Consider the following 27,498-nt stretch of genomic DNA (forward strand, 5'->3'; position numbering starts at 1 on the left):
ATTCTTCCAGCTCATCTTTTTGTTTGTGGCAGATCAAAAATGGCTGCAAGTTCTTTAACACACTCTGCATGGAGATGCAGGGTTTATGTCCTGTCTCCTTGAATCTGAGCAGCCTCTAGATTCCTTTGACAGAACACTGTGGAAGTGATGCTGTGCCAATAAACCCAATAGCTAAGTTTAAGGGGTTGGAATACTTGCTCTTAGAGCCCTGGGAGCTGTCACATAGGATGCTCATATTCTTGATGGAAAGGAACTAGGTCAGTCACCAGCTGTGTACCACCAAGTGGTCATCAGTTGAAGTCACTAAATTTTGGGGAAGTTTACTGCGCAGAAATAGACAACCAGAACCTTGTTCTAGAATAAGAGTGGCAACTTTGGTGGGCTGGCTACCTTGGGCCTGCCTCCTATAAACAAAGTTTGATTGGAACTCTCACATTCAATTGCATACTATATGTGACTACTTTCCTGCCCCCAAGGCAGAGTTGAATAGTTTTGTGAAGACCACATGGTTCACAAAGCCTAAAATATTTACTCCTTGGTGCTTTACTGGAAATGTTTGCTGATTCCATTGTTAGAAGAGGCCTCACTGATGAAACCCATGATTCTCTCTGCAGGAATATATATATATATATATATATATACCATTATATAATCACTATCTAATGATATAATGATATATTTATATGCTATGATATATATTATATCATATATAGTAGCCTATCTGAGCCACTCCAGTACTCTTGCCTAGAAAATCCCATGGACGGAGGAGCCTGGTGGGCTGCAGTCCATGGGGTCGCTACGAGTCGGACATGACTGAGCGACTTCACTTTCACTTTTCACTTTCACACATTGGAGAAGGAAATGGCAACCCACTCCAGTGTTCTTGCTTGGAGAATCCCAGGGACGGGGGAGCCTGGTGGGCTGCCGTCTATGGGGTCACACAGAGTCGGACACGACTGAAGTGACTTAGCAGCAGCAGCAGCAGTGGCCTATCTGTTGCCGTCCAGTCTCTAAAGTCTGGTCGGATGAGGAGACAGAGATCTTCTGCTGACTTGGCTAAGATATATGACCTCTGGAAAGTCAGTTCATCTCTCTTGGTCTCATTTCTCTCATCTGTTAAATGATCAGTCTTTCCCTAGAATTGTTCCATGAAACACGATACCCACAGGATGCTCTGTGGAAAAATGATTCTATAGTCGAAATTTAGGAGAAGCAATGTACAGCATCCTAATGGAGCTGTAAAATATCTATTAGCATATTAAAGCTTTTGCAGTAAAGAGAACAGTCTATGTTTGTTTACATAAATGTTGTCTCCAAAATTTCTGGTGCCAAACTGCTTTCTACCTATTGACACTGCATAGAACCCATACTGGGAAGAACACACGCCAGGAAATACTACACCAGGTGCTTTTCAGGGTCCCTTTTTTCTTCAACAGTCCCTGAGTTCATTTTTCTAGGTACAGAGAGTTAATCTTTTCAGTACTTTTTTAGGCTTCCCTTTCTAAAGACTGCTGCCTGTAATTTCTTAGCAATGCGAGACTCCGCTAGTGCAGTTTGCTGACTTTTCAGATTGGAGATGCAGTGGCCAATTAAGGAAGCTGCAAATTCTCCTAGAGGAACTAAAATGACACAGGGATCAACCATCTTTGGATGACAATGATAATTACGGTCTTGAAGTAAAGTAGGGAAAATGCAGATACATTTTGAGATTACTATTAGTTTTTATAATCTGAAGATTTTCTCAAAAATTCAAAAATGAGTATACAATTCCATCTTAGTATTACAAATGCTATTGAAACAATACCAAATAAACATGTTTAACAATGTGAATACAGAGTGTATATAGAATATTAAATACAAGCTTCCCTGGTGGCTCAGAGGTTAAAGTATCTGCCTCCAATGCAGGAGAACCGAGTTCGATCTGGAAGATCCCCTGGAGAAGGAAATGGGAACCCACTCCAGTATTCTTGCCTGGAGAATCCCATGGATGGAGAAGCCTGGTTGGTTATAGTCTATGGGGTCGCAAAGAGTCGGACACAACTGAGCGACTTCACTCATTTCACTTTAACCTTGCTTATCCAGACTACTTGTTTAGAATTCCAGGTTATCGAACCAGTTATATAAAACAAGAAAATGTTTATCCTGCTGAAATAACAACAGGGCAAAGCTGCCTTCCCAGTGCATCAGGATGTTGGAGATTCCTGACATGAGGACACATCATAGGCCGCTCACAGTATTATCTGCATTGAAGTCCACTATCTTCTCTTGGTTCCAGTTATTTCAGATGTAATATGTTGTACTCACACACAACTGCTCAACTATCAACCCTCTCAGCAGCTAAAATAGATCAATATTAATAATACAAGTTATTTTTCTCTAGTATTTATTAGAGATAAATGTTAATAAACACATTCTGTAAAAAGATCAAATTCAAAAGGAACAAGTTTAGTTCACCTGAAATGCATCTCAAGGAATCTCATACTGAGACTTCTTATAACATCATTAACCAAAACTTATGTGGATATTCCTCTAAACCAGTGTTTCTCAACAGGGAGTGATGACTTTCCCTATGTATGAAGATATTTTCAGTTGCCACAACTCAGTAGTTGTTACTGGCCAGGGATGATGCTAAACATCCTACAATGCACAGAACAGGTCCCTATAAGAAAAAATTATCCAACACACAATGTGGAGCAACCCTGATCTAAATTGTTCTTTCTTTTTTTCAGACTTTCAACTTTTTATTTTGTATTGGGGTATAGCCAATTAACGGAGAAGGCAATGGCAACCCACTCCAGTACTCTTGCCTGGAAAATCCCATGGATGGAGGAGCCTGGTAGGCTGCGGTCCAAGGGGTTGCAAAGAGTTGGACACGACTGAGCGACTTCACTTTCGCTTTTCACTTTCATGCATTGGAGAAGGAAATGGCAACCCACTCCAGTGTTCTTGCCTGGAGAATCCCAGGGACGGCGGAGCCCGGTGGGCTGGCGTCTGTGGGGTCACACACAGTCGGACACGACTGAAGTGACTTAGCAGCAGCAGCAACAGCATAGCCAATTAATAATATTGTGATTGTTGTTGTTGTTGATCAGTTGTGTCCAACTCTCAACCCATGGACTGCAGCATGCCAGGCTTCCCTGTCCTTCACCATCTCTCAGAGCTTGCTCAAACTCATGTCCATTGAGTTGGTGATGCCATCCAACCATCTCATCCTCTGTCATCCCTTTCTCTTCCGGCCTTCAATCCTTCCCAGCATCAAGGTCTTTTCCAATGAGTCAGCTCTTTCCATCAGGTGGCTGGAGTATTGGAGCTTCAGCATCAGTCCTTCCGATGAATATTCAGGATTGATTTCCTTTAGGATTTACTGGTTTGATTTCCTTGAGTCCAAGGGACTCTCAAGAGTCTTCTCCAAGACTCTGCTTATGATAGTTTCAGGTAAAGAGCAAACGGACTTAGTCATACGTATACATGTATCCATTCTTCCTCAAAACCCCTTCCCATCCAGGCTGGCACATAACATTGAGTAGAGTTCCATGTGCTATACAATAGGTCCTTGTTTATCCATTTTGAATATAGCAGTGTGTACATGAACTACTCTTTCAATCTAAAAAAAGATCAATGAAGTAATATCTGCAAGGATATTCATGACCTAACAGATTGTTTGCCAACTGTTGACTCAACCAACTGGAATCTTATTAGACTACATGCTTCTTGAAGGCAGGAATGTGTCTTTGTCTCCTTAGCATCTAGCAAGGTAACAGGTCTAATGCTTAAGGCATTTAGTTCTCACCAAGAGGGTTGATCTTAGGTGATGAGAAATGAAATATTTCCTACTGTATCAGTAAAAAGGATGTCACTGTCATCAGCAGTTGCAGCCCTCCAATATGAGCTGGTGAGTCTTAAAGGCACTTTAGAAAGGAAAAGAATACCAGAGACAGACTGCAGCCACTCCCAAAAGTGAGCCCCAGGGGAGCTCAAGATGTAAAAAATACAGCATACTGGACCCAGACAGCTGAGATGCACACGAAAGGAATGATTTCAGTGAGCCCAGACTCTTGCACCTTCCCATTCATATAAAAGTGCTAAATTCCTTAACTTGAGATATCTGGTTTTCTTTCATTAACAATAATCTTTTGACATTACGACTACCTACCCTTTGTTGTAAAACTTCTATTTAACCTGGCTCCTCTCTTACCTCCTCAGAGCAGTTCTCTCAGGGTTGCTCGAGATGCTGTCTCTCGGGCTTATAGTCCTAAACATTCCCACTGAATAAAACGTAACCCTCAACTTTTAGGTTGTGAATATTTTTTAAGTCGATAGTGAGCTACACAGAATTGAGATAAATAAATCTCTGAATTTGTCTGATTTAACCATATAGAGGTATGGATACCATGTCCTCAGAGGTGCGCACACATGTTGTTCTGTGAAACATCTTAACGATGTTTTGAAACAATAGGCATGTTACTTGACTTGACATATCTTCTGTTTAATTTTATACTCTTCTCTTCCCTGGGCTCTACAACCCTCATGATCTCCATAACATGTCTATGCTGATCACATCCAAACTCTAGGTAGAATCAGAGTGTCAGAGCAGGGAAGGGATGTCAGAGGCCAAAGCCTTTGGTCTTCACCAGAGGAGATTCCTTCCACAACACCTGACATCAGGTCCCAGGTCCCACTCCACTCCCACCCCTACCTCCAACTGAATGCAATTAGAGACAGGCTCTCTACTTAGCCATTGTGGAATGCCTTCCTCCTTTTGGGTAAGTCTGATCACTGTGCCAAATGAAATCAGACAGGCCCAACTGCTCTCAAGTCTACCCAGATCTGCTCCTTAAACTACATATCTTAGCGACATGTCTGGGACCTCCTGGAAGCAGTGCCGCTCTCACAGTGTGAACTCAGACATGGTCAATGAGATCTGAGATATTTCATTGGCATCTTTTCTTTTGTACTTTTCCCTCTTCATTTTCTATCATTCAAGCAGGTGGCAGGGTCTGTGCTTCCTTATCTGCTGAGGGAAGGGGTGTTTGTTACAGGAAATTGCCTGCTCTCCATTTCCCCTTCTGGATTTTGTATCCTTAAAGCCTAAACTGGTTGGAAACATTTTGTGCTCACTGCCTCTGGAAACAAAAGAAGGTGGGGATACAACAAAGGCAAAGAGGAAGTTCCGTTAATAGCAATGCCCCCCCTCCCCCGGCAGAGATCCTGACAGAGAAGGGAGCCCTCTTGCCAATGCCCCAGAGAGGAGGGGCCGTGTGTCTCCCTGCCTTGCCAAAGACCCCCATGTTCCCAATAAAGTCTGATGCAACACAACATCCATTTTCTTTTTTAAGATATTTATTTGGCTGCACCAGGTCTTAGATGCGAAATGCAGGATATTTAGTTGAGGCATACAAACTCTTAGTTAAGGCATGTGGGATCCAGTTCCCTGACAAGGGATTGAACCTGGGCCATCTGCATCGCAAGCTCAGAAGCTTAGCCACTGGACCACCAGATAAGTCCCACAGCACCCATTCTTAAGGACCATGTGGATTTGGTCAATGAATTGGTTCTCTGAATTGGAGTTCCTCCCCTCACTCTCTCAACTTTCTTGCCAACCCCACCCTTACCATTTGGGCATCCTTGTTCTGCTCTTGGTTAGGGTAAAGGCAGCTGCAAGTGTGGCTAAGCATCCTACCTGCCCAAGTGGGTTAGGGGTCAAAGTGGAAAATGTGCTGTTTCTCACACAGCAGACTTGGGGGCCAGAAATCCATGCACACAACACAGCTATGCGTCCTAGTGGAGCAGTACAGTGGACAGAGCTTTGGAGTCAGACATATCCAGGGCTGAGTCTTGGGGCTCACTCATTTTTTTATTTATATTGGAGCACAACTAATTGTTCAGTTCAGTTCAGTTCAGTCGCTCAGTCGTGTCCGACTCTTTGCGACCCCATGAATCACAGCACGCCAGGCCTCCCTGTCCATCACCAACTCCTGGAGTTCACTCAAACTCATGTCCATTGAGTCGGTGATGCCATCCAGCCATCTCATTCTCTGTCGTCCCCGTCTCCTCCCGCCCCCAATCCCTCCCAGCATCAGAGTCTTTTCCAGTGAGTCAACTCATCGCATGAGGTGGCCAAAGTATTGGAGTTTCAGCTTTAGCATCAGTCCTTCCAATGAACACCCAGGATTGATCTCCTCTAGAATGGACTGGTTGGATCTCCTTGCATTGTTACTTCCAATAAATTTCCAATAGCTTTCTCCTGGAGAAGCTAAGAATAGTGTTACTTACTCTGGTGTCACAGAGGTGTATGCCCCCATTCCCCTGGAGTGAGGACCTGCTGTGATGGGAGCAGTCAGCAGACAGCCTTGCGTGGCTGTGCCTTCAGGATCCACCAGGCATTCAAGCAAGGCCATGCCCTCCCTGGGCTGCTCCCAGACACTGCCTGAGCATGGGGACTAGAGCCAGAACATTTCTGCCCAAAATGAGGATCTTCTGCTGTTGCTGCTGCTAAGTTGCTTCAGTCGTGTCTGAGTCTTTGTGACCCCATAGACGGCAGCCCACCAGGCTCTGCCATCCCTGGGATTCTCCAGGCAAGAACACTGGAGTGGGTTGCCATTTCCTTCTCCAATGCATGAAAGGGAAAAGTGAAAGTGAAGTCGCTCAGTCGTGTCCGACTCTTAGCGACCCCATGGACTGCAGCCTACCAGGCTCCTCCAGCCATGGGAGTTTGCAGGCAAGAGTACTGGAGTGGGTTGCCATTGCCTTCTCCGGAGGATCCTCTACTATTCTGGGAATCCCCAGCTCCTAGGGGAAGACTTTCTCCAGGCTCCATCACAATCTGAGGGTCTTCCTCCCCACTTTTTCTTTCCTCCTTTCCTTTCACTGAGTCAGAATTGCATCAGATCTGGAGGCTCTCTTTCCAGTTCTGCTTCTGTTCCACACCCTTTTTCTTTCTCATAGGCATTTGTTGTTGTTCAGCTCAATCATGTCCGAATCTTTGCAACTGCATGGACTACAGCACACCAGGCTTCCCTGTCCTTCATGATCTCTCTGAGTTTGTTCAAACTCATGTCCATTAGTTGGTGAGCCTATCTCATCCTCTGTTGCTCCCTTCTCCTCCTGCTCTCAATCTTTCCCAGCATCAGGGTCTTTTCCAGTGAGTCGGCTCTTCACATCAGGTGGCCAAAGTATTGGAGTTTCAGCTTCAGCATCAGTCCCAATGAATATTCAGGAGTGACTTTCTTTAGGATTGACTGGCTTGATCTTCTTGGACCTTTGTGGTTCATAGTGAAAGTGATGTTTCTGCTTTTTAATACACTGTCTAGGTTCATCATAGCTTTCCTTCCAAAGAGCATCTTTTAATTTTTTGGCTACAGTCACTGTCTATTTCTGCTTTATTGACTGTGCCAAAGCCTTTGACTGTGTGGATCACAATAAACTGTGGAAAATTCCTCAAGAGATGGGAATACCAGACCACGTGACCTGCCTCTTGAGAAACCTGTATGGAGGTCGGGAAGCAACAGTGAGAACTGGACATGGAACAACAGACTGGTTCCAAATAGGAAAAGGAGTGCGTCAAGGCTGTATATTGTCACCCTGCTTATTTAACTTATATGCAGAGTACATCATGAGAAACGCTGGGCTGGAGGAGGCAAAAGATGGAATCAAGATTGCTGGGAGAAATATCAATAACCTCAGATATGTAGATGACACAACCCTTATGGCAGAAAGTGAAGAAGAACTAAAGAGCCTCTTGATGAAAGTGAAAAGAGGAGAGTGAAAAAGTTGGCTTAAAGCTCAACATTCAGAAAACTAAGATCATGGCATCCAGTCCCATCACTTCATGGCAAATAGATGGGGAAACAGTGGCAGACTTTATTTGGGGGGCTCCAAAAATCACTGCAGATGGTGATTGCAGCCATGAAATTAAAAGATGCTTACTCCTTGGAAGGAAAGTTATGACCAACCTAGACAGCATATTAAAAAGCAGAGACATTGTTTTGTCAACAAAGGTCCATCTAGTCAAAGCTATGGTTTTTCCAGTAGTCAGGTAAAGATGTGAGAATTGGACCATAAAGAAGGCTGAGTGCCAAAGAATTGATGCTCTTGAATTGTGGTTCTGGAGAAGGCTCTTGAGAGTCCCTTGGACTGCACAGAGATCCAACCAGTCCATCCTAAAGGAAATTAGTCCTGAATATTCATTGGAAGGACTGATGCTGAAGCTGAAACTCCGGTACTTTGGCCACCTGATATGAAAAGCTGACTTATTTGAAAAGACCCTGATGCTGGGAAAGACTGAGGGCAGAAGGAGAAGGGGACGACAGAAGATGAGATGGTTGGATGGCATCACCGACTTGATGGACATGGGTTTGGGTGGACTTCCGGAGTTGGTGATGGACTGGGAGGCCTGGTGTGCTGTGGTTCATGGGGTTGCAAAGAGTCAGACACGACTGAGCAAATGAACTGAATTGTCTGCAGTGGCTTTATAGCCCAAGAAGATAAAATCTGCCACTGTTTCCACTTTTTTCTCTTCTATTTGCCATGAAGTGATGGGACCAGATGCCATGATCTTAGTTTTTTGAATGTTGACTTTTAAGCCAGGTTTTTCACTCTCATAGGCATTTTCCCTAATAAATCTGTACTTTGAATTCACTTAAGTGTCTGCTTCTCAGAAAACTCAGCTGATATAACTACCCCTAGAAAACTGTTCTAAAAATTTAAAACAATAGCATAGTTCCTGTCTTTTGGTAGCTGCTCAGTTAAAGGTTAGCTTCCTCCAAGTGGGATGCATTACAGGGTCAGGGACTGAGTAATACACTTCTATATCTGCACAGTACTTTAAGCATGGATTCCTTGTGTAAGTGAACTTCAGTAGTCAGCAATGTGAAGTTAGACTTCTTAATATAGCATTCCAGACTCTGATCTATCAAAATTATCTGCAGGCAGTTAACCATGTTTGTGTGTGTGAACAGGTGGGTTGGACTGTGAGGGAAGGAAACTGGCTTGGGTGCCAGGAAGATCTAAATCTAATCTTAATTTGCTATGTACCTTAGGGAAATCACTTAACCTCTCTGTCTTCAGTTGATTCAACTATATAATGGGGATAATGCTTAATTTACTAATTGTGAGGATTAGAGATGATCTAGGTAAGGTATCTAGCACAGTGTCTGGCTCATTGTAAGCGTCTAATGCGTTGCCTGTATATCCTGATTCTTACCCTGTAGTCTTATTGCCTCTACATCATTTCATTCATTCAATATTTATTGTGGGTCTACTATGATAGGAACTTGAGACGTAACAGTGAAACTCACAGGCACAGATCCTCAGAGTCTGACAGGTCGGCACATCATAGTACAAAGTACATCCAGTAGTTATAACAGAAACATTTAGATGCTGCTTATTAATTGCTAGGTATTGTTCTAAGAGCTTTACTATACATTCACTCATTGAGCTTTTATACCAATCCAGCCATATAGGTATCTGCTCAAGATGAGATAACAAGGGATGTGATAGATTCGGGTAGATCTGAACCCAGGCAGTCAGTTTCAAAGTCTGTATTTTTAACAGCTACACTGTGTTGCTTCTCTAAACATTTGGATTAGATTTTATGACTCCACAGAGCATGAACGATACTTACACAAGTATATAACAAAACCTAGTGAATTAAATCAGTAGACAAACAGTTATTTCCTTTAGAGAAACATAGGCACAGAAACAGTAAGTCAGCCGAGCAGGTGTAGACACTGGTGACCCAAATGACACAGTTACCATCCCCCAACCTCCCACTTCCTCACTATTTGCTTGGCTTTGAACTCAGCAGCTGTTCTCTGGCAGTGGCATTAGAAGAAAAATTGTTATAATACAGTTTTTCACCTTACTTAGCCTTGACCTTTTCATCTACAGTAACCACAGAGCTCTTCTAGTTCTAATAAATTCTCAATTTTCAGTGTCATAATCTTTTATGCCTATCAGAACTTTCTGGCAGAAAAGTTAGAGTCAAATCAGTGTGTTTTATTTGTTGTTTTCTTTTCATAAAAGCATCCACATGACTGCATTAAGTAGTTTGCTGAGTGTCTGCAAGGCAATCAAGGTGGCAGTAAGGACATTGGACCCCGGACACTAAGTTCATTTCTTAGTACGTGGCAGACATAACCGAGCTTTGGATGCCTGGGTAGCCAAAGTGACAGCAGCAGTTTGTTCCAAGAAATCCTTTAGGTTTATGACAACATACCATTATCGTGACCATTCTAGAATAAAAATGACAATGCTAATATGATAAAAACCCACCAGCCTCTTCTAACTAGTCAAGAATGATTAAGACAAAAAAACAATTGTACTTACAGGGGGGCACTGGGCAAGTTTATCAGCTGCTACCAGTTGAACATTTAAGTGTTTACTTTGAGACTTTCCTCTAGATTTAATCAACCGCTGTAAAACCTGATAGAAGAAGACATGAATCTGAGATACTATCAGTGAGTTGAAAGAAAACCAAATAAATCAAGACATTTTTTTCAGAGTCTGTTTAACTCTGAGTATTTAATAGGGAGGAAACACAAAAAGACAAGTTTTGTATACATATAAACTCTAATGACATCATTCAGGTACACTGGCTTTCAGTTTTAGTGGATTTGATATGTCCATCCTATTCTTGCTACCTGTGAGGTCTTGGTGGGTTCTTAAGTGCCCTTCCTAGAGTTTATCCAGAGATTTCAAAAAGAGCTCTGCAAAAGTGGAGGCACTGATCTGTACTAGATCATTTATGTCCAAATTCAGTTGAATAGCGTTTTGGTTCACTATCTTGATGTCTAATCAATATCAGAGTCACTTATATATTTGACCCTTTATGTCATTGATAATTATTAAGGCATTCCAGTCTAATCTGACATTAACAGGACAATTTCATCTTCGAAATCTAGGCAAAACATTTGCACTGGTATATTGCTACATATACGCCAGTGATATACCCATGTCTTTTGGGGCACTGCTGTAATTGCATTTTTCTATATACTCTTCTTTTCCTTAATTATTTTTTTAGCTGAAATAGGATGCTTCCTCACAAACAGTACTAATCTATGAGGCTCTATGATACCACAGCACATATATCCACGAGGGTACCCGTTCCTGGACTTGTGGACTCCCTGGTGATTGGGGCCAGAGGGTTGAACTTTATTCTGCTGCAGTGAAGGGTGCTTGAATCCCCTTCAGTTCTGGGTCAGAGACTCTAAGTGGTCAAAACCGTTTCACTCCATTCTAATGATTGCCCAAAGGTCCTGGCTTGGTCGGGACTCCAAGCTCACCCTGCACAGAACCAGTGCCTGGAGAGATGGTAGGCTGAGGAGGTCAGGAGGGTTGGGAAGGGCACATGCTTCCCCTGGGAGAGGAGACTCCTGGTCTAGTTTGAAGTTGAATACCCATTTAAGCAAGAAAATGAACTCTCAGAGCCACTGGAAAGAAACTAATTGTTAAGGTAGTACCTCCCAAGGGTATCTATTTCATATTCACTTTTTAGAACACCATCACGTCTTTAAAATTAAAAAACATCCAAGTCAAAAGGGACCAATTAAAAATAAATAAATAAGTGGATATATAAAAGTGTGTAAGGAAATAAAGGGACCGATTTGAGGCTGTCTCACTTTTATTTTTATCTCCCCCATTGGCATAAAGATACATGGCAGATACTCCATTGTGCTTCATCAAAGAATAATTATATTCCTTGAAGGATTCTCCAGGCCAGAATACTGGAGTGACTAGCCTTTCCCTTCTCCAGGGGATCTTCCCAACCCAGGAATCAAACCCAGGTCTCCTGCATTGCAGGCAGATTTCTTTACCAGCTGAGCCACAGGGGAAGCCCAAGAACACTGGAGTGGGTAGCCTATCCCTTCTCCATCAGATCTTCCCGCAACCAAACCGGGGTCTCCTGCATTACAGGCAGATTCTTTATCAACTGAGCTATCAGGGAAGCCCTGAAGAACCCAACCTAAGCATAGATGCACGGATCTATAAAGTTTCCACGAGAGATGTTATACAGTGATGTTTGGCTTTAGATTTATGGTAAATATATGTGTACTTCTTGAACTATTTTCTCTGTCAACTGGGGAGATAATATAGGTGATATAAGAATCAATTTTACCTAAGAGATTTACCAAGATAGCACCTAAAATCTCTGGAAAAGCCAGACTTAGCTTTTCGTCATCTTTCCTGGTTTTTTGCTTTTTACTATATTCTTGTATAACTGCCTAGTTTTGGAACCACACAGACAGTGAGTTTCTTGAAGGAACAAACTATTCTTTATTTGCTGTACAGAACAGGTGAATCAAAAACAGTATTCATGAAAAGGGTCTTAAAAAGACATTTTCCTTGCCACAAACAAAAATGCACAAACGAAGAGTGTTTCAAAAGAAATTAACCTTCTAAATCTTAAGACAGAAATGAGCTAATTACCTTTGGAGATGAGACTTTTACATGAACAATAATTGGTGCTAAGGAGGTCTTTATAAGTTGTGCTGGGTGATTGATGGTGTCTGCATCAAGAACAACCAGTTGCAAAGATCTTGCCAACTCAAAGATTCTTTCAATTTCACTTTGTACTTCCGCTGAAAGGAGAAATAACAAATAACAGGTCATGGTATTTTTATTATTTAGTTCCTATATTTAAAAAATAGTACCTCTTTCAGATATGTTAGCCTACATTGCAAAACAGAATATTTTGAATTTTCATAGTTCTAGCTAACTTAAGATCTTTTCCAAAGAGAGATGGGTTTTGAATTTTACCCAAAACCAAACAGTTGGTGGAAAAAACTGAGATGGTGTGCTAAATTTGCTTCTTACACTCACTCTAATATTTAGCTATTTACATAGCTATGTTGTTTTGATTGTGATTTTGTTCTAGAGAACTTTTATTTTAGCTCTAGAAGTTGAAACCACATTTTAGGAAGCAACCAAAATACAGGTGCAGAGCAAGATCACATGGAAAGTATGTGAAGTATGTCTACCAATCAACAGTTTACAGGTTAATATTTTACGGATACGGAGAAGGCAATGGCAAGCCACTCCAGTACTCTTGCCTAGAAAATCCCACGGACGGAGGATCCTGGTAGGCTGCAGTCCATGGGGTCGCTACGAGTCAGACATGACTGAGCGACTTCACTTTCACTTTTCACTTTCACACATTGGAGAAGGAAATGGCAACCCACTCCAGTATTCTTGCCTGGAGAATCCCAGGGACGGGGGAGCCTGGTGGGCTTCCGCCTATGGGGTCACACAGAGTCGGACACGACTGAAGTGACTTAGCATAGCATAGCATTTTACGGATATGCTTTTATAAAGTCTTGCAGCTCATCTGTTCTGACTGATATGCACATTTTTGTATCCTTGTTACATGTTCTGGAGCTACTCTTACAATTAACATATTACTAAGTCTTCATTAAGTTTTAGGGCCAGTGGACTTATTCTATGGCATAATTATCTTCAGTATTAAAAAAATACAACTTAATACCAATTATATTAAAGTGTCACAATGCATTTCGATGCAAATCTACTGGGCCAGGTTTAACAGCCAACTGACCTGAATTTGTGCATGCATCTGGTCAAATGAAAGATCTAGTTATTTTCAGTGTTCAAAGCAATCTGGCTGTTGTTTAAGCAAAAATTAAGCAGATTATCTGCAAAACATAATATGGATTTCTGAAATATAAAAGCTTGTTGTAATATATCTTCTTATAAATCACCTGATTTATCGATCATGTCCAAAATCTGAATTAGTCTATTTAATTTTCAGAGAGATGATATCGTTTTGCTTTTTGGTTTCTTTTGGCTACAGGTATGACCTACTAATAGTGTAATCTTGTCTAAATTACACAGAGTAGACAAAGGCATCTAATTTAAATTATTTCAAAGATGGACTAGGAAAAAGTTGATGTCACTCTAAATATCCTCATTGAAAAGGCTATGTGCCAGAATCTCATGATTTGTTTTGCTTATTCAGAATAAACACAAATTTATGTCAGTCACCAAAAAGACCTCCCTTTTAACTGAATAGACTGACAGGGTGTGTGGGATCATGAATGCTCAAGTCTATCATGTAACTCTATTTTCTAGGGCTCCACATAATAGCATAAAATTCTTACAAAATTCTTTTTCCCACAAAATCACTGATTAATGCATGATCTGTATTAGAAGTATGAATTTAAAGAGTCAGCAAGACCCAGTAGAAGATGTTCAGTTCAACTTCTGACTCACAACATGTTCTCGGATTTCCTTCCTGTAATGGGTTGAATTGCATCCCCCTCCAATTCCTATGTTGAAGTCATAACCCCCTGGTACCTCAGAATGTAACCTCATTTTTGAGATAGGGTCTTTCTAGAGATCATCAAGTTAAAAAGAGGTCATTAGGATGCGTGTTACTCCAGTACAACTGGTGTCTTTATAAAAATGGGAAATTTGGAGACAGGCACACATAGAGGAGAACCCGTGTGAAGACGGATGCAGAAACTGGAGAAATGCTTCTGTAAGAGAGGAATGCCAGAAAAACCCCAAGGAACTAGCAGAGATTCATGGAAGACATTCTTCCTCACATTCCTCAAAAGGAAACAATCTTGTTGAAACCTTGATCTTAGATTTCTAGCCTCCAGAATTCTGAGGCAATAAATTTCCATTAAAAAAAAAAAGTCAACATATCATATTATCCAATACCAATGGCCTGGAAGATTTCACGTTACTTTGAATGGTGACTTGCTTTCAATATAGCAATGTAAAGAATCTGGACAATATGGCTTATTTGCAAAATTGTGAAATACAGTCTACATTTATTAGCAACTACCTACTTGCCCCTTTTCCCCCTCATATGTCAGAAATAGAAAGATTTTTTTCCAATGGAAAAGTTTGGAAAATAAAGTCAGTTTTTATTGTAAATTTTAGCTGTTGGGGTGTGGGGTTTTGTTTGTTTGATTGATTTTCCATTAAACTGTCACCGTTGAATGTAACTCCTGGCTGCTGCTGCTGCTGCTGCTAAGTCACTTCAGTCGTGTCCGACACTGTGTGACCCCATAGACAGCAGCCCACCAGGCTCCCCCGTCCCTGTCTCCTGGCTAGGACTGTACTAAAACCAGGTTATACTGCTTTAAACTTCAAATTTTGATACAATGTTTTCTGAAGTAGCAAAAAAGACAGTGAGGCAAAGTAGATTGCCCTGGTGCAAAGAACCCATGAGGCACTCAGAGTTTCTGTGTAAATAATTCAGAGATACTTGGGCCTCATTTACTTTGCATCGGCAATGAGGTTAGTGTAATGTTTTGGGAGATTTTCTTGACCTCATCCTTGATGTTCAGCTTGCAGGGTCTTAGTTCCCTGACCAGGGATTGAACCTAGGCCCTGGAAGTGAAAGTGCTGAGGGTAGGCACACCTCCTGCTCAGCCAACACAAAGCTTGGGCCATAAGTATCAACAGAGAGGTGATGGGGCAGAGCAGGCCAGGGGGCTGCAGAAGTCCACCCTATATACTGGAGTGGGTCCAATACTTGAATAATATGTATAAGGAATACAATAACTAAATTATACATGTGAGAAAGAAAGTTATTATCTACATAACCCCTTTTTTTACCCATACTGCAGGGCTTGTGGGATCCTAGTCCCCTGACCAGGGATTGAACTCAGGTCCTCTGAAATGGAATCACAGAGTCCTAACCACTGGACCGCCAGGGAATTCCCTCATATCCTTCTTGTTTTATTGTTTTAAAGAAAAACTTTAACCAAATCCAACAATATCCTGACTACCATGCTGATTCCAGTCAAAGCCTTGTAATAATATTATTCCAGACAAATGAACTCTGATAAGTCATGGACTAGGATCCTGGGAGACCTGAGTGAACATTTCTCTAATAACTTGGCTACAGCTGGTCTGGACTCAGCTCTCATAGCAACTCTGTCACGTGTGATCTTTCTCTCATATCTAAATGCTTAAGCTGTGTCAATGGCTCTTTGTGGCCCCGAATGACATTTTCCAAGGGGAGTACCTTGGAACACTAATCTCATGAGATAACAAACACAAAGAAGGGGATTTTCTACAAGGGAAATATCGCATTTATAATGGCTTCTCTTGGAATTTCAAACATGCATTACCTTCTTTATCTCCATGGCTCTAAGAAGTCTTGCAGCGAAGACACCTGACAACTATTTAATCCATACATTTCAAATTTATTTGACCATGAAAAACATACTATCGGTATCTTTTAAAAAATCAACATTTGGGGACTTAACTTGTGGTCCAGTGGTTAAGACTGCGCTTCCAATACAGGGGACATGGCTTCGATCCCTGATGGGGGAACTAGGATCCCACATGCCATGTGGTAAGGCCAAAAGAATAAAATCAACATTCTGTGGGATCTGTTTTGGAGGTCTCTTTAGCAAGGCATGCTAGAGCCCTAATATATTAGCCTAAACCTATTTTTTCAGTCTCTTCTGTTGCTCTCAATGCATGCCCTCCACTTCCTTTTTCTAAGCATGATCTGCAAGAAAAACTATTTCTCAACCACATATTGTTTCTATGTCAATGCTTTTGTACATTCTTGACTGCCTTAAGAACCAGCTCAAAAAAAACAACTGTAAAGTCTTCTCAGACACCTCTCACTCCCTATGTTTTTCTCTTTACACTTTTAGCACTTTGCTCATAATTCCATTATTACACAGTATTTTAACCATCACTTCCTTCTTTCTGTTTTCTTACCATGGGTAAGATAGTTTGTCTTAATCCCATTTGTACTTCCTAAGTCTGGTGTAATGCATGGCAGTAAAAAGTGTTCAATAAATATTTAATGAAAGAATCTACCAGTATGCATTAACAAGCAGACAAAAGGGCCTAAGTGGCTCACAGAGTGGTTATTATAAGATGTTGCCATTAAATTAACTCCAGTGGTTGTGGGTATAAGGCTTTACAGAGTGAAAAGGAAAGCCAATGAACTGATATCTCCCTTGTTTCTTTCTCACTATTTACACTAATCCCCCTCCACTTACTCCACGGGCTCTGACAATAGGTGACTACATAGATTATACGGGATGACTTCAAAGGGAAGGAATGGTTAAAAGTCAAAGGCACTATGAGGAGTGAAAAGGAGGGTGGAAGATAGGAGAGCAGATGCTTATCTGAGAAATCTTCAGTCTAACTTGGCATCCTTGCCACTCATGATATATTACTTTAGTTAGTAATCTGACTCATCGTCACCAACTCTGCCTTCATCATCCCTGAAGGTCGAAATACTGTGCCTTTAAGAGTGTTTCACTCTGTAATGTCTTGGGCTCTAAATAGAGAACTAAAGAAGGAACCACTGATGTTTGGGATCCTGTTCCCACAGACACTGACAACTGTCCCATTTGGTATGTTCAGCATTCTTTCACAAAGCAGACTCAGAATATAAATGCAAAAGAGAGTTACAGGTGGACTGCACCACTTTGGGCCATCACAGAAACCACAAACAGGTTTTTGACATGAGTATTGTGATTCTCGGGCAGCCTGGACCCACTTCTGTGGTTGGTGAATCCATCCCCCACAGCCCTGCTCCTATATGGCTTGATGGAGCTAACCACATACATTAGTGTTTTTGCTTCTCCATCATGGTGAATTTTATGATGCTTTCTGACTGGTGTACCAGGAAAGACAAGTTTAAACTCCTTACATGCTGTTAATGATAGTTGCTACATCCACTTAAGGATGTGACTGTTCTGGGTACCAGCTGGCAGCAGAAACCACACTGAGAACACCATTATCGAGCTTTCTTCCAAGGATCTGAGAAAGGTGGACATCTCACTTGCTTTCAAGTCAGCTGTGACTCAGGTATGACAGATGTTATTAGCCTCATTGAGAAGCTTGGGCAAAGCAGGGATAAGTGGCTTCGTGTGCTGAGGTGGTAACAGATGAGGACAGCCTCTTGAGAATTCTTCCCACCAGACTACTAATTAGCTAACTGACTGGAGCTGAGACAGAGAAGGTTCAACTGCACGACTCTGCTCTCTGCTTTTGTAAGACTGGCCTTCTCGTCAGTTAATCAGTGCTTCTCCATTCGGAATGGGGAGCAGGGACTTCCCTGGTGGTCCAGTGGTTAAGATTCCACCTGCCAATGCAGGTTACTCAGGTTTGATCCCTGGTCCAGGAAGATCCCACATGCTTCTGAGAAACAAAGCTGGTGTTCTCTAAAGCCAGAGCACCACAACTACTGAAGCCTGCCCGCCTAGAGCCTGTTCTCTGCAACAGAAAAAGCCACCACAATGAGAAGCCCTAGGACCACAACGAAGAGTGGCTCCTGCTCACCACAACTAGAGAAAGCCCACAGACAGCAACAAAGACCCAGAGCAGCCATACATAAATGAATAAAGAAAAAAAAATTTTAAAGAATGGCATCAGAGCAAACTGGAAAGGCATTCACAAATGTAACACGTGTCACCCCAGTCTGAAAGCGCAGCTTGGAGAAGTAGCACATTTGAACATCTTACCTAAGCTGGACCGAGTGTTCGAACGTTCAATTATTGCTCTCTTGCTGGGATTATTTAGCACAGACCTCTTAGCAAGAGAAATGTCAGCTGTCACTCTTGTTATTGATATCCTATGAATAGGAACACAGAACAGAACAAGCCAGTAAAAATGTGGTGGGGCTCTCCAAGCGATTTATAACCACAGTACTTAATAACCACTTTACATACTATAGTGCAACCACAGTATAATAAAACATTGGCCACAAGTATTTTAAATAGGCTTTGGCTAGCATTAAAATACAAGCAGAGCAGAATGGAGGAAGGTTTTTGGCTATTCAACAACAATAAAACTCCAGGAAGAATGCAAACTCTTCCTCCACTATTGTCTGTCTTACAGAATTCTCCTTATAGTGCACACCATACCAAGAGGGAATCAAAACATATAAATAAACCATGTTCTTTCTAGCAAGCAGCAATACAATTTCCCCACAATTCATAGCTGATTTTCTCTTGAATAAGACCTTCAGGAACTGCACAGTGCCTTGGTGCTGCTGGTCAAAGGGGAAAATCCTCTTCATTTTAATCATCAAAGACAATCAACCAGTTGGTAGCTGTGTTGCATTCCTGGTCCTCAACAGTTAACTCATGACATATGAAGCATTTCGCCACAGGCCTGAAGGAATGCTTCATTTCTAAGAATATGAAAAATATGGTTTCTTTTCTACAGGCACAAGATTCTTTAGCATGTTTGCATATTACTTTGAATGCATATGGTGGACAGAAATAAGACACTATTGCTGAGGGCAATGTGAGGATTGTGCCAGGATTTCCATAAGTTAGAAAGTATCCTGCAGTCATGCAAGACAAGAATAAAGCAGAGACATTGCCAATGAATGGAGACAGAAGTCTATCCTGTCTATGTATATGATCTACCAAATGAGAATCTCTGGAACTTACAACTTTTAAGTTCTTTATTTTAGGCTGGGTTTGCTCAACTTCAAATTATGATCTATCTGCAGAATGCAAAGAATGCCTCTCTAAGCCAGCCACTCCATTGTGGGCCCTTCCTCACTCTTATCTTCAGAGCTTAGAAGATTCCAGAAAACAGACAAGGCCCCTACCCTTTTATATTCACGCACTCTTTCTCCACAACTTTCAAGCTCCTCTAGAGGGTTGAGCAAGAAGGGGGTAGAGTTAGCCACAATTGAGTCCTATGTCATCTCGCACCTATTTATGGATACTGTCAGCCCTTTCAGGAGACTCCTCACTTGACTTCATGGACCTGAATCCTTGGGGAGAATTTAAAACAGTCCTCTTTGGTCAGAAATAATTTCTTTAGAGCAACAGGCTGTGCAAAAAAAGTTCTGGTGCAATTTTAAAGCAAAGTACTTTTTGTTGGTGGTGTTGGATATATAAGCTGCAGATGGTGAGGAAGTTTAAAGCATTTTAATTCCTTAGAATTTTTCAGGCCCTAATAAATTATTTGAGGCATCTTCAGACTGTCTTCTGTGGAAACCAAGAATTTTGTGAAATATCTCGGGTCACTGAGAACATCAAATTGGGGCTGAGTTGGCCAGCAGAGGCCCATCTTTCCCATGCTTAATACCAAATAAATGCCTCTGCATTTCTGTTGGGGCCTTACCTATGATTTCATTGTAAGGACTTGTTCAATTGCTAAAAGATACTGAAAAATACTGGTCTGTACAACTTCTTCATTTTATCAAGAATAAAACTGAGACATGGAGAGGAAGTTCCACAGGGATCCATAGAGTCTAAGAAGGTCTAAAGCATAGGCTCCCAAGCTCTAGGCCAGCTTAGTCACCAGACTCATAATTCTCTTAAAGTTTCAGCTTCCTTCTCCAGCAACCCCGAATCTCCAGATACCGACCAAACCATTGAGAGCAGATCTGGGCCACACAGAGTGATGGCCACTTTCTAAGTCAGGTTAAAGTCCGTGGAGCCCATATCTGAGTCTCCATTACTCAGCTGGCTGCCACACTTGAGGCATGAAATCTCATAGGCGGTCGTTGTGGTCAGAGCTCATTGTACCTACAGAATAGGATTTGCTTGTTTATTTTTGTGTTTCTGGTGTCTTTGTTTGCAGTTTTAAGAATGGAGTCGCTGATTAGAAAAATACAATCAAGTTCTAGAGCAATGCAAATATATAACTGGAGACAAGAGGCTTGGTGTAGGGGCAGAATTCAGCCTTCTAGAATATTCACTTTTAGAAGATAGAGGATCCAAAGATTCTATTCTGCTTACGTGAAAATCAAATCTTCTAGTTTTATACTAGCCAAGTAGTGACCCTGGTTCTTAAAAGTTGGAGGGATTATCAGCAGATGTGTACTCTTAGTTCTTCTGGGTTTTAATACACTTTTACAAAGCCATTTTCAAATATATATAAAGTTTTTACCAAGAGGCAGAATAATAACACACAAACAAAAAAACAGGAAATGAAAACTGCTTCATGTGTTCTGAAAACAGAAAAGGTGTGGACAATAAAAGATTCTTTTTCTTCTTTTATTGGTCAATAAAATACCAGCTAATTTGTTGGTGGTGGTCGCTAAATTGTGTCTGGCTTTTTGTGACCCCATGGACTGCAGCACACCTGGCTTCCCTGTCCTTCACTAATTTGTTAGCTAATTTGTTAATATGCTATTTCTTAATAAAAATACATATGTAGGAAAGAGTTTAGAAGACAGACACAGCTCCAGAAACCCTTCAATAAGACAAAGGAGGAGTTTCTATTTTCTATGCAAAGGTGCTTAGTATTATCAAAATCATACACTAAATCCAAACTTTTTGTTGTTGAAAAGGCTCCCCAGTAAAGTAATCACATTCATTATTAAATGCTACCTAGTTTATATACTTTTTTTTAACTTAAACTGATACTCTACTTCTTTTCTTGATATACCTTCATATCTTCTAGTGACTTTTAATATTCCCATGTATCTTTGATATACATCTCTAAAAAGTTCCCTTGGATACTTCTCTGTGACATAGTGTCAGTAATTACTAGTGAGGGATGTTCAGTTCCCCAGCAGACTGGATATATATAAACCTGGTAAATCTGAATCCTAGTTGTTACTTATTTTTGATTTGGAATCCTTCATAATTTCTGCACTCCATCAGTGCTATGAGTTTTAGTTTTCTGTGACTTAACTATGGAAAGATGTTACTTTCAGGTGAGACACATTCATTCAAAAATAATTAGTATTTCCAGGATGATAATGGAAAGCTAAAGATCCTTTTATACTCTATCCTTACCACATTCAATATGCAACCCTGTTAGTATATTAGTTTTTAAAAAAAAAAAACTCTTATTCTTCATAAAGGAAAAACATTCCAAAGGTCAGAGAGCACACTGTCAGAGAAGGGAAGGAATGGAAGGCATACGTGAACCTGGGGAGTCTCTCTGGATCTTCCTCTTGCTGGCTGCGTGACCATGGACAAATCATGCCATTTTTTTGAGCATCAGGATGATAATTAATAAAATGGTGATAGCAGCTCTGCCAGACTATCTCACAGGACAGTCACTAGGAACAAATGAGGCAATATCTAAAAGTGTTTTCTTAAATACTCATTCATAGTTATAACATGAACTCTCCCATTGTCAGAGTCCATGAAACTTACATATACTTTGAGGGTGGGAGAGTAAGGTCAGACATGTTACAATCAAAATCTGTTAATTTAAATATTCATATTTGGCGTGAGGGGCTCAATAAATTATCTCGAGTGCTTGAGTGTCCTTGGATGAGTCTGCATTTGAATAGAGCAGGAGGAATTGATAAGAGGGTGCTATTGGTTATGAAACAGAAGGCACTGTATTGTTCTTTTCCATTTGTCGCCTACAATTACACGTTGTTTTCATTCTTCCATATCTTGGCTGCTTTGTGATAGCATCAGCTGTTGCCATTTCCTTTCATAGATAAATACTACTTCTTTGAGTCTCCCTCAATTATATTTTTAGCTTCCTTTCTTTAAATTCTTCCTAAAACGTTTTTTTAAAGCATGCCTTGGCTAGTAGCTTCAGATCCTGTTTGTATGTTCATTTAGGATTGGGGGCCATAATCATGTTGGTTACAATGTGTCCTATAACTGCCATAGAGCTGAGCTGATTCAGTTGTCAAAAAGCCTAAAGTTACAACTTTGTTGGGATTTGAAATGATTAGCATAGGTCAACACATTGCAATTGGTTTGACTGCTTGCTGTTCAGCCTGTGAATGGTAGATTCAACCAGCTGAACAAACCTCATCTGAAAGGATGATCCCTGATGAATGTTTGTGGTGTGAAATGGAGAGAAAAGCTCCATGCCATTGTGCATGCACTGTGCCCCTGCCAGGCCTGTGCATTGTACCAGCTCAGACTCATTCACTTAGTTTATGACCTGTGCATAGGAACTGTCACTGTATGTGGATATCCACACGTACAGGGGTTCCCTGAGGAAGTATTCAGTATTGTGCTTTTCATTCTTTCGAACATACATTGTTGTTAAGCCTTGAATTTATTAAGCAATGAATGACAATAAAATTGTAAAATAAGTAGCTTTAAACTGATTCAAATCATTTCTAAGGTATCATAAAAGAGTAAGTATACGATTCTGTAGGAGACACTGTTGGTGTTTAATTCAATTTGTTGAGTTATTTTTTAGCCAAGATCTGAAAAACAGTATTGAAGAAAAAAGACTTTTAGGCAGTTTCTTTTTCTCTTTTGGCTCTTTCTGAAAAAGAAATTATCCTATTTTGTCTAACCTACAGCATTCATAGCCAGTGAAACATGGAGGAGGTTTCCATTAGAACATATTGTTTATGCTGTATTGCTATGCAAAAGTCTGCTGTGTAATTGTTCTCTTGGCTGGTTTCAATTAAAGACTATTTGTTGGTTTTTTTTCCTTTTATTAATTGGTGGAACACAACGCAGCAGATTGTCACGGCTCAAAATGTAAGGATATTCCCCACACAGTAGACATGTCAGAGTCATAGTGAAACTACAAGCACATTTCTTTTTCCCAAAAAGTTTCCGTTTACACCAGTGAATTCATTATCGTTTTCCTGCTGCAGTGGCCTCCGCTAATTTGAAAGCAAGTCCTCTCTCCTACTCCAACATTTATTATCTAGCTTTCTCAAACTCTGCCATACATCAGATCTCTCTCAGGCAGAGTCTCTCTCTACCCATTTCTTCTGCTGCTGCTGTGTTCCTCCTCACATCTCTACACCCTCTGCTGTGCCATCAGACCCTGGATCACTTGGCATTGAAATTTTAGTTCTATTTCTATTAAAATCACCTTCAATAGTGTGTGCTTGATGAATCAGGTAATTCAAGCTGATAAATCTCTGCTGTTACAATTAAATGCACTTCCTCTCTCTATGTCTGAAGATTGAGGAAGAACCTCAGATTATTCATTCTTGAAGGCAGTAATTAAGTCAGTCACTTTCTCTTTGCTAAATTACAATAATTTCTTCCTTCTTTTCCATAAGGTCCTACCGTGTAAACCTTTACTAACACTGCTGTTTATATGGATGTTATGTGGGGACCAAAACAATCTAACAGAAACTTAGACCGCACGTGGGATGGCATTTGTTCAGCTCAAGAGCTCTTATGGGGCCACAGGATGAAGCACTGCTCAGAACTTCCTTAAATAAAGGCCCACAGGTTAAAGCCATGTGACTCCAAGCACAGCTGAAGGAAGCCTGCTTGACTGAGCCAGGCATATCAAATATCAACAACCCAGAGAGAGCTGCATGAAGGTAAGGCTCATGGCCTCTGTCATCAGAGGCAAGGATCAAAACCAATGTTAAGTTAAAAAGCCAGAGTTCAGCTGTTTCTTTGCAATGCTTTTTATAAGAAGTAGATTCCCAGTACTCAAAAGTTACAAACAGAAGCAGGGTATCCATCTACCTGTTGTTTGACTTAAGAGATTAGAATATAAGAACTTTTTACATTTCCTTCCAATAGTCTAGTATTCAGTACTTTTCATTTGTTTTCTTTGAAATTACTTCATTCTCTGTCTATCTTGTTTAAAGAGAGAGAGAGCAAATAGGATACATCTATGACTTTCTTGACTCACTGGAAAAGACTCTGATGCTGGGAGGGATTGGGGGCAGGAGGAGAAGGGGACGACAGAGAATGAGATGGCTGCATGGCATCACCGACTCGAAGGACATGAGTTTGAATGAACTCCAGGAGTTGGTGATGGACAGGGAGGCCTGGTGTGCTGCGATTCATGGGGTTGCAAAGAATCGGACACGACTGAGCGACTGAACTGAGCTGATGGTTTTCTTATTAAGCCCTCGTGTCCACTAGATAAATATGGCAGACTGCTATTTGCTCAACAAAATCCATTTTCTCTTCCTCCTGGGCACATAGCTAGACAGTAATTCCTAGCCTCCTTTGCAAGAAGGTGTGGCCACATGTCTAAGTTCTAGCCAATGACATGTGAGAATGATGTGAACCAGAGAAGCTGGTTCACTCCTCTCCCTCCAGCTGATTGTAGAGACCAGCCCCAGGCCAGCGGTCCCAAATGATGCAGAGGACAAACTTTCTTTCCAGTCCTTCCCTTCTCCATCCTACCCACCTTCCCAGCTGAGGAACACCTGCCTCAGACTGTGCAATGAGCAGCAATAAGTTTCCACGGAGTTTGATTCATTACACATTTTGGGCTCTATTTATCAAGGCAATCTAGCCTGTACTCTGACCAGTGCATTCTTTTGGCAAAACATGTTAGCCTTTACCCTGCTTCACTGTGTACTCCAAGGCCAAATATGCCTGTTAACTCCAGGTATCTCTTGACTTCCTACTTTTGCATTCCAGTCTCCTATGATGAAAAGGACATCTTTTTTGGTGTTAGTTCTAGAAGGTCTTGTAGGTCATCATAGAACCATTCAGTTTCTTTGGCATTAGTGTTTGGAGCATAGACTTGGATTATTGTGATATTGAATGGTTTTGCCTTGGAAACGAATGGAGATCATTCTGTCATTTTTGAGATTGCACCCAAGTACTGCATTTCAGACTCTTCTGTTGACTATGAGGGCTACTACATTTCTTCTAAGGGATTATTGTCCACAGTAGTAGATATAATGGTCATATGAATTAAATTTGCCCATTCCAGTCCAATTTAGTTCACTGATTCCTAAAATGTCAATGTTCACTCTTGCCATCTCCTGTTTGACCACTTCCAATTTTCCTTGATTCATGGACCTAACATTCCAGGTTCATTTCTTTACAGCATCGGACTTCACTTTCATCACCAGTTATATCCAAAACTGGGCATTGTTTTTGCTTTGGCTCTGTCTCTTCATTGTTTCTGGAATTATTTCTCCACTCTTCTCCAGTAGTATATTGGGCATGTAGCAACCTGGGGAATTCATCTTTCAGTGTCATGTTTTTCTGCCTCTTCATACTATTCATGGGGTTCTCAAGGAAAGAACACTGAAGAGGTTTGCCATTCCCTTCTCCAGTGGACCACATTTTGTCAGAACTCTCCATCATGACCCGGCCATCCTGGGTGGTCCTACATGGCATGGCTCATAGTTTCATTGAGTTAGACAAGGATGTGATCCATGTGACCAGTTTGGTTAGTTTTCTGTGATTGTGGTTTTCATTCTGTCTGCCCTCTGATAGAGAAGGATAAGAGGCTTATGGAAGCTTCCTGATGGGAGAGACTGACTGTGGGGGAAACTGGGTCTTGTTCTGATGGTCAGGGCCCTGCTCAGTAAACCTTTAATACAATTTTCTGTTGATGGGTGGGGCTGTGTTACCTCCATGTTTTTTGGACTGAGGCCAAATTAAGGTAGGGGTAATGACATAATGGCAACCTCCTTCAAAAGGACTTATGCACTCACTGTTGTATTCAGTGGCCCTGACCCTGCAGCAGGCCACTGTCAACCCATGCCTCTGCTGGAGGCTCCTGGACACTCACAGCCAAGTCTGGCTCAGTCTCTTGTGGGGACACAGCTCCTTTCTCCTGGTTCCTGGTGCACAGAAGGTTTTGTTTGTGCCCTCCAAGAGTCTGTTGCCCCATTGCTGTAGAAGTTCTGTAATCAAATCCCACTGGCCTCCAAAGTCAAATTCCCTGGGAATGCTCAGTTTCTTTGTAGGATCACCAGGTTGGGAAATCTGTTGTGGGTCCTAGAACTTTCTTTCTTAACAGTACAAGAATTTCTTTGGTGTACTGTTTTGCAGTTTGTGGGTCATCTGCTCAGCAGCTCTATGGTGGGACTAATGGCAACCTCCTCCAAGAGGGCTTATGCCACACACTGTGTGTCTCAGGTAGCTACACCCAGAGCCCCTGTTGCTGTGGCAGGCCACTGCTGACCCGTACCTCCATATGAGACACTTGGACACTCAAAGGCAGGTCTGGCTCAGTCTTTCTGGGGACTCTGGGTCTCGGTGCACACAAAGTTTTGTTTGAGCCCTCTGAGCATCTCTGGCAGGTATGGGGTTTGATTCTAAATGTGATTTCACCCCTCCTACCATCCTGTTGGGGTTTCTCATTTGCCCTTGGATGTGGGGTATCTTTTTGGGGGGGATCTTTTTTGGTAGGACAGATAACAATCTGTCAATGATTGTTCAGCAGTGAGTTGAAATTTTGCAGTTCTCATTGGGGAAGATGAGCACATGTCCTTCTATTTCACCATCTTGTTTTCAACAACACAAGAGATGACTCTACACGTGGACATCCTCAGATGGTCAATACTGAAATAAAATTGATTATCTTCTTTGCAGCCAAAGATGGAGAAGCTCTATACAGTCAGCAAAAATAAGACTGGGAGCTGACTGTGGCTCAAATCATGAACTCCTTATTGCGAAATTCAGGCTGAAATTGAAGAAAGTAGGGAAAACCACTAGACCATTCAGGTATGACCTAAATCAAATCCCTAATGATTATATAGTGGAAGTGACAAATAGATTCAAGATATTAGATCTGGTAGACAGAGTGCCTGAAGAACTATGGATGGAGGTTCGTGACATTGTACAGGAGGCAATGATCAAGACCATCCCCAAGAAAAAGAAATGCAAAAAGGCAAAATGGTTATCTGAGGAAGCCTTACAAATA

General features: G+C 41.4%; 1 protein-coding gene across 2 annotated transcripts in view; it reads right to left on the reverse strand.

Moving 5' to 3' along the window:
- CACNB4 (calcium voltage-gated channel auxiliary subunit beta 4) overlaps positions 1–27,498 on the reverse strand; it is a 286,688-nt gene that overhangs the window by 14,375 nt on the left and 244,815 nt on the right. For both annotated transcript variants that reach the window (XM_088829434.1, XM_055398424.2), the window contains exons 10-12: positions 18,465–18,574; positions 12,427–12,578; positions 10,327–10,422 (exon numbers count right to left, since the gene is read on the reverse strand). In XM_088829434.1, coding sequence (XP_088685560.1) covers positions 10,327–10,422; positions 12,427–12,578; positions 18,465–18,574 — 358 coding nt within the window. The remainder of the gene's footprint in view (positions 1–10,326; positions 10,423–12,426; positions 12,579–18,464; positions 18,575–27,498) is intronic.

The sequence above is a fragment of the Moschus berezovskii genome, chromosome 2 (assembly GCF_049115385.1).
Source record: "Moschus berezovskii isolate FMDL1 chromosome 2, NW_MosBer_1.0, whole genome shotgun sequence".
NCBI classification, from domain to species: domain Eukaryota; kingdom Metazoa; phylum Chordata; class Mammalia; order Artiodactyla; family Moschidae; genus Moschus; species Moschus berezovskii.